Source organism: Ctenopharyngodon idella, chromosome 15 (genome assembly GCF_019924925.1).
Source record: "Ctenopharyngodon idella isolate HZGC_01 chromosome 15, HZGC01, whole genome shotgun sequence".
Lineage (NCBI taxonomy): Eukaryota > Metazoa > Chordata > Actinopteri > Cypriniformes > Xenocyprididae > Ctenopharyngodon > Ctenopharyngodon idella.
Window position 1 is genome coordinate 22,408,143 of NC_067234.1, and position 7,848 is coordinate 22,415,990.

General features: G+C 36.1%; 2 protein-coding genes across 7 annotated transcripts in view; both read right to left on the reverse strand.

Moving 5' to 3' along the window:
- The window catches only part of sgsm2 (small G protein signaling modulator 2), a 59,146-nt gene extending 56,523 nt beyond the window's left edge, over window positions 1-2,623 (reverse strand). For 3 of the 6 annotated variants that reach the window (XM_051863043.1, XM_051863041.1, XM_051863040.1), the window contains exon 1: window positions 1,952-2,622. In XM_051863043.1, the coding sequence (XP_051719003.1) occupies window positions 1,952-2,011 (60 nt within the window). In that variant the 5' untranslated portion in view covers window positions 2,012-2,622. Of the gene's footprint in view, window positions 1-1,951 lie in introns of all 6 variants that reach the window. The other 3 variants (XM_051863045.1, XM_051863044.1, XM_051863039.1) reach the window with 2 other exon arrangements.
- A 1,049-nt stretch (window positions 2,624-3,672) lies between these two features.
- tnfaip1 (tumor necrosis factor, alpha-induced protein 1 (endothelial)) lies at window positions 3,673-7,342 on the reverse strand. Its single transcript, XM_051863698.1, has 7 exons — window positions 7,090-7,342; window positions 6,290-6,643; window positions 6,025-6,194; window positions 5,059-5,142; window positions 4,903-4,955; window positions 4,592-4,787; window positions 3,673-4,504 (listed from the first exon to the last, which is right to left on the reverse strand). Exons 2-7 carry the CDS (start codon window positions 6,528-6,530, stop codon window positions 4,286-4,288), a joined length of 963 nt encoding a protein of 320 aa, XP_051719658.1. The 5' UTR covers window positions 6,531-6,643; window positions 7,090-7,342; the 3' UTR covers window positions 3,673-4,285.
- Between the last annotated feature and the right edge of the window lie 506 nt (window positions 7,343-7,848).

Consider the following 7,848-nt stretch of genomic DNA (forward strand, 5'->3'; position numbering starts at 1 on the left):
CAACTAATGTGTTTTTAGTGATACGCTTCATTTTAAATAACATGTACTTCTATGCCCCATAAAACAAAGAATCATAATTGCCAGAGAAACACTGTATTAATCAATGAAAATTATAGTTTTATTTTGGTGAAAAGAGTCCAGGATATTTTTGTAGGGAAAGTGACTCATTTTAAAGGGTAAAAATAGAAGATTTAAGTGAATATGACGCATGAAAGTTCTTTAAAACTTGATGAATGAGATGTTAAAAATTGATTTCCTTATTAACCCAGGCCAGTGAGCCACCTGAGGCCAGACACCTTAAGAAATATTGCTGCTCTTCACTTCCATGATTTTTGGCCTTTATTAGACATGCCCTTAAGTATCATGAGAAATGATGTCTGCCAGGATTGTGCATTAAGTTCAAGAGGCTGAATCAGTTGTGGACTGGACACGGTCTGTTCTGACACATGAGACATCCTGGTACCAATTTAGGACATCTATTCTTTGCAGCAATTCATTCAAGATTTCTATTATTCATGAGAGCCGGAATTAAAACTGGCATTCCCTGCACTGTAAGGGAAAAGATAAGAATTAATTATACTGACATAAAAGAATTTAACAGCTTCTTCCACTTTACAGTTCCTGGAGTGAAAACATTCGAAACTCTATGCAAATGTGAAGTCTTATCAAATAATTATTACAAAATATGCCAAGTTCATTCATATTATCTTAGAGTACTTGTTTTGAAGTGGTATAAAATGGTTAGCACATTTTAAAATATTAAATAAACATTTTTTACACTTTTTTTTTTTTTTTTTTTTTAAGGTTAAAATACCTTGGAGGAATCTTGGATCTGATTGGTCGATCAGAGCACATTATATTTGCATAATGATCACCAAAACTAGATTTTTCACCACTGCAGTTAAGATGTTCATAAATTGTTTACTGTATTGTAGTGGACTATTATGGTGAACTATTATTAGTGGAATATTTGATCTAATTTAGAGGTGAATTAAAACAAATCAATAGCCTATGTTATGTTTTTATCAATACTATGGTCAATATTGCAAAAGAAACCCGTGGTTTATTAGGCTACATTACACTTCACATACATTATCCATTACTTAATTTAATCTAGTAGCCGAATTAAACAGTTTTTAATAATGAGTTTGGAGCTACAATACAAAAGTATTGCTTAGCCAGTTAAACCTGTATTGTAAACCAGCAACAACGACCATACTGGTCCTCCTATATTATACAGATATGAATTTGACTCAATCCCCTCACATAAAATACAAAGTTAAGTCACTGAAATGAATGTGTAACAGCTTGAAAAAAATAGGTTACTGCTGATTTCCACCTAGGAAAGTTTTTTTTAAGTCCCTACATGCGATAAAAAGAAAATAAGCCGAGAGCAAAACACAACTGAAGCACATAACGTGCAGAGATATCAATGAAACCGATCATTTCTAATCAATCAAATCATAAAGTAGCGTTTTTTTTTTCTTACAGTCGCGTTATAAATAAACCTCGCGTGCTCTGAGCGCTCAGCCCCTCAAGTATATGTCAATGGAAATTCGGTGTCAACTCGTTTTTGTTTACATTGCAAACGACTAGGAGTATATTCGACACTAAAAACGTATTCGCCCAAGCGGTTATTTAGCCATTTACAGAAGATAGAATCTACTGTTCACCGCAGAAACCAATGAATACAAATCACTGTCTCGCAAAGCCATAGTAAGTTATAGGAAGGAAACCCTTCAGCTCTACAGGTGAAACGGGTTTGAATGTGAGTCTGTAAGAGATATCATACCTGGAGAATCATAACTGTTCACTGTATTCACTGTAACCATCTGAAACTTCTATATTATTGCACTTAATTCGGATGCACATTGCAACACCAAAACATGCAAGATAATAGTGCAAGCATGTTTTCAGCATTCAAGAGAATATATACATGAATTATACTTACTTCTCTTTTGACGTTCCATAGTAATTTCTCTTTAAATTCTTCATCTGTAGTCGAACCCATTGTCCCTGACTGTTAAACAACCCAAGTGCAGCATAAACTGGCTGGAGACATAAATCTGAACGGCTCGCCTGCCTTCCCCCCCAATATTTTTTTTACCCTTCCTTCCTTTTCATATAAATGTGTGTACTGACAGCTGAGCGTTGACGCATCTAAGCACTGCTGTAGCGCATCGTGAAGCCATCTTCGGTTCCTTTATGACGCAACCACCGCTGGCCCCGCCCCCTCCTCATTGTTGATCAATGGGATAAATCTCTTCACGCGCCGTACGCTGTTCAGGCAGTGACGGCGATTTATTTTTAGCTCCCCTCCACACTTGACAGCTCAGATGGAGGCGCTTGTGCTTGTTCAACTGATCAGGCATTGTCATTAGGCATTCACTGAGACATGATGTTCATATGACCTATTGGATGAAAAGATACGTGATGCATGATGGTTATAGTCTCATATCCTATTATGGAAGGCACAGTTACCTATTACCTATAAATGGCACAGGTGCATCCAAATGAAAAAAAAAAAAGAAAAGAAAATTACTGAGTTGATACTGAATATTTAGAAGCTGTTTAAAAGGTTAGTTCACCCAAAAATGAAAATTATGTCATTAATTACTCACCCTCATGTCGTTCCACACCCTTAAGACCTTCGTTCATCTTCAGAACTCAAATTAAGATATTTTGGATAAAATCCGATGGCTCAGTAAGGCCTGCATCTCCAGAAATAACACTCCCTTTTTCAATGTCCAGAAAGGTACTAAAAACATATTTAAAACAGTTCATGTTCAACCTTAATATTATGAAGCGACGAGAATACTTTTTGTGCGCCAAAAATAACAAAATAGTGACTTTATTCCACAATATCTAGTGATGGGCGATTTCAAAACACTGCTTCATGAAGCTTTACGAATCATTTGTTTCGAATCAGTGGTTCAGAGCGCCAAAATCACATGATTTCAGTAAACGAGGCTTCATTACGTCATATGTGTTTTGAAATTTCAATAGTTCACGTGACTTTGGCAGTTTGATACACGCTCCGAACCACTGATTCAAAACAAAAGATTTGTTAAGCTTCATAAAGCAGTGTTTTGAAATCGCCAATCACTAGATATTGTGGGGGGAAAAGTCGCTGTTTTGTTATTTTTGGCGCACAAAACGTATTCTCGTCGTTTTATAATATTAAAGTTAAACCACTGTAGTCAACTGTTTTAAATATGTTTTTAGTAGCTTTCTGGGCATTGAAAAAGGGAGTGTTATTGCTGGCGATGCAGGCCTTACTGAGCCATCGGATTTTATCAAAAATATCTTAATTTGTGTTCCGAAGATGAACGAAGGACTTATGGGTGTGAAACGACATGAGGGTGAGAATTTTCATTTTTGGGTGAACTAACCCTTTAAGGGCTTTGAGGTACAATTTATAATTTGCCTTTAATATCTACTGTTAAAGTTACTAGAATAATAGAACGTACCAAACCTGTAACAAAAATAAAAGATATTTTGATATTTTTGTCCATACACTGACAGTCAAAGAAGCTGAGTGTTGTTTTGGACCCCATTGATTTTCATTGTATGGGCAAAAAAAAGTTGAAACATTCTCATTTTTGTATGAACTATCCCTTTAAGTTAATACTGAAATTTTTTCGTGAGTGTTAAATAATTAGAGCAGGAAACTTCTAGGGCACATTCATTCATTCAAAAGCACATTTCTTATCACACTAGACAAAAAAAATTCAAACACTACAACCTCATTTTCCCAAATGCAACACCCCAAGTCCATATACATAATTTCTTTCAAATCTATTTCCTATATTAATCATCTTAAATCAAAGTACGGATGATTAACGTAGGCATAAGGCAGGATTATAACAGAGTATATGATCCTGCTCGATTAGCAGAAACAGAGTGATGTACTTGGCAGATTTATCTTGGCAAGATATTATCAAAACATTCTATGATTAGGTTAGTAATTACTATTTAAAAACATAGTGTTTACCTAAAAAAATAACACAATAAATTAAAATATAGGAATTAATGCTAATTCAAAATCTTTTTGTGTTGTGTTCACATTAATGTTCAAGCAGGATTTCATTCAAAACACTGATTGTCAAACCCCCAGCAAAACAAAACAAAAAAAGAAAGCAGCAATCTGTACCGGCAGCAAATTACAAAGTGGTTAAACGGTGCTGGTAGTTTAGTGTTCTTCACGGACAATGTGAAAACTGAGGCACTAGTTGAAAGGATATATATTTATATAGTGTCTTGGAAGCCTCAAATCACAGTTAGGCTAATGTCCAAGCGGTCTGTCGTCATAAGTGCTGTATCTTTTAATGTGGATGCGACGCACACGCTCCCTCAGCTCCACGGCCTCCTCCTCTTCACTGTGTGAACAACAATTGTGCCGTCTGCGGGTGGCCTCCAACAGGGAGTTATCTGGGACTGGGAGAGTCTCATAAAGCAGGGCATTTAGCGTCTCCTCGTAGATCCGCGCTTCTGGAAACTCAACCTGAGAGCATTACGAGAGTTCTCCTTTGATACATTTGAACAGGCTATGAAAGAGTCTCTAGAAATACCTTTTCAAACAGGACTTTACCTTTGTCTGCTTCTTCTCAGTAGCATAAACAATGGATGTGCAGCAGACTTCTGCTAGTTTACGGCTCTGTCCGTAAAAGGACCAGCAGCAGATCTCGTCTCCAATGACATCTTTAATGAAGAGTACACGACCACTGTAGCTCAGGGACAGCTTCTCAAACAACTCGATATTCTTGAGTAGGTTGTCATCCGAGTTGCTTTTGAGGAAGATAAAACCAATCAAAAAGATAAGTATTGACTGTAGAAGCTACTTGAATCTCTCAAAAAGTTAAATCCTTGAATGTTAAAGAATGATAAAACACTTGTGTTTACCTTGTATAGGAATATTTGTTGTTACCTCGGTTGTAAAGCAGTTTCACAACAGGCTGTAAGAGGGAAAATTTTAATGCCAGGAGACATTTAGAGTTGTAGATTGTCTCATTTTTATGTGAACAATGAACATATCTTTGCATTGCGGGATAGACTCACCCTTACACAGCCTTGTATCAGTCTCTCCTCCTCTTTAGGAGATGTTATGAATGGGATTACACACAGAGCCTTTTCTTCATTATCCTACAAACAAAACAAACAAGCAAAAAAATAAGAATATATAAATGAAATAAAAATAGATCAACAAACAAACAAATAAATCTCAAAAAGCCTGTCAAAAATATCTGGGTCACATTTCAACCAATAAATAAGTAGTATATATACATATATATACACATGTATATACATATATATACATATATATATATTAACCATTCCGAGGAAGTACCAAGCAAGTGTTTACAAAGCGAACTTGCAAAGAATAAGTCAAACAGCCTTTACAAAAAAAGGTAAAGCAACGATGTCGGACGATTTTGAAGTTGGAGGAGAAAACTAGATGGAGTTTTTTCTCCTACCGTGGTACTTCCGCCTACGTCACGCGTGACCTTTCCAACATGATTACGTAATGCGTGGCACATCGCAGAGCAGTGCACGATGAGCATTTGTGGTTAAAAAGTATATAAATTTTTATTTTTTTTAGAAAAATAAAAAAGTTTCATTAGATAAGACCCTTATTCCTTGTCTGGGATCATATAGAGCCCTTTGAAGCTGCACTGAAACTGCAATTTGGACCTTCAACCTGTTGGTAGCTGTTGAAATCCACTATATGGAGAAAAATCCTGGAATGTTTTCCTCAAAAAAAAATAAAAATAAAAAAATAAAAAAATATTTTCGACTAAAGAAAGAAAGACATAAACATCTTGGATGACATGGGGGTGAGTAAATTATCAGGACATTTTAATTCTGAAGAGAACTAATCCTTTAATTTACATGTCCCAATTTAAAAAAAAAAAATAATAATCTTTTTACAGTTTTCATGACAATCACACAAAGGCAAGAACACACATAATCAAGTGAGTGCACAACTTATTTTAAAGTCTATTCCCTTCATAAGTCTTAACCAACCTGCAGGGCCCTCTGGCACAAATCTATCAAGCCCTGGATCAGGTAATACTTGGCTTCTGCTAGGAGCTCCATGATCCCCTGTCTGCTCTTGGGCAAGGTCACAAATCCATCACGGAGATAGCTGAGAATCGAACCGAAGTGTTTCCCACAGCGATCTATTAGGATCCAACCTAAAGAAAAAATAACAAAGAATTCACTTTAACAACATCAGCACTATGAGTCAAGACTAAAGAGATCTTATCTCGGCAATGTCTAAATAACTCACCTTCCTTATCGGTGAGCACCTCCATTTTGCCGCTAAACATGGATCTCAGCAGGGTGTCCTGTCGGGTGAGCACGTGCAGTGTGGAATAGTAAAGATTTCCTCCAACATTGAGCTGCACATACTTGTTGCCGGTGACACCACGGTAGGTGCAAGTGTTAGTCTTGGGGCAGGCCACTGAAGAGACTGACACAATGGGCCCGGTTTGCGGTTGAAGCTGGTGCAGGCAGCTCTCTCCTGACATGTCCCGCTGTAGGTAGATAACCACCCTGCACACGATGGGTCTGATTTCCCCCGCCGTGGTGAATGCTGCTGGGCAGGCTGCTTGTGATGCTAAACCTACATGCTACACATCACCTAAAACAACATATATACATGTATAGCATATCATATCATACACTATCATATCATTCACTAACTGTTTTTGTTTTATATAAAGTTTATAATTATGGTAAAACGACTAAGTTAGCCCTGCTAGCATATTTAAGGCATGACGACAGCAAGTAAGAACTTGCACTATAAACAAAAGATATATAAAATTATATATATATATATATACACACACACACACACACAGTATATGTATAATACAATAATACATATACTAGCAAAGCCTCATATACTTGTGTTTACAAACTGGCAACAAAAAGTGTCTGCTTCGTTTAATCTAACGACGTACACCTTTTCTAGACTTTAGTTAAGTTTAATGCTAAGCTAAAAGTAGTTTAGTTAGTTTAATTCAAAACACTGAAATGTTAAGGCAAGTTTGCCATCATGAAACTTTTCCGAACCAGAAAACTCACCCACTCTCCTGCAGTAACTCGTGGGCGTTAAACTGAACCCGTAGACTCAGTTAGTTCGACAGTTTTACTTCGACCATATTTTATAAGAAAAAAAGCAAACCGGTCTATCTTATGATGTAGAAAAGGAAAACACTTTTTACTTCAACCTTCAGTGGTAATACAACGGTGTTTCTTTTTCTTCTTCTTTGAAAGAACAACAGCAACAAGTTAAACCGTGATAAGGATCTACTGCCACCCATTGGCTAGTGCAGGGATTGTCAACCTTTCTCGGTAATTTTAATTTTACAATCTTATCTTTCATAATAAATAACATTTACTAGCAATATGATGTTAAACCGCGTTTTTCCGTCAACTAGCCTACCTTTATATCCCTTTCCATGACCTGAAATCATGTTTAATTATCTATAGCAGTGGTTTTAACCTTTACAAACGCTGCCAAACCACTTTATAATAACTTTAATTTAAAACATTAACTAACATTGTGTTACTTAATAATTGTTTTTTCAGTTAATATCTTTAATATCGTATTTTATTCCTATATTCACAAGTTGTGTAATGAAGTACTTTTATTTTGAAATGTATACCCATTTCACTGTGAATGTTGTAAATTTGTGGAAACATAAAAAATGTAAATCTCCATTATTCTAAGACTTCTACCTGTTAGCCATTGTGCAGTATCTATTGTATTAATAAATTAGGCATTGCATTTAACTATGCTCTTTGTAGTTTGTGGGAACTTTTAGCCGCTTTTGAGGGTGA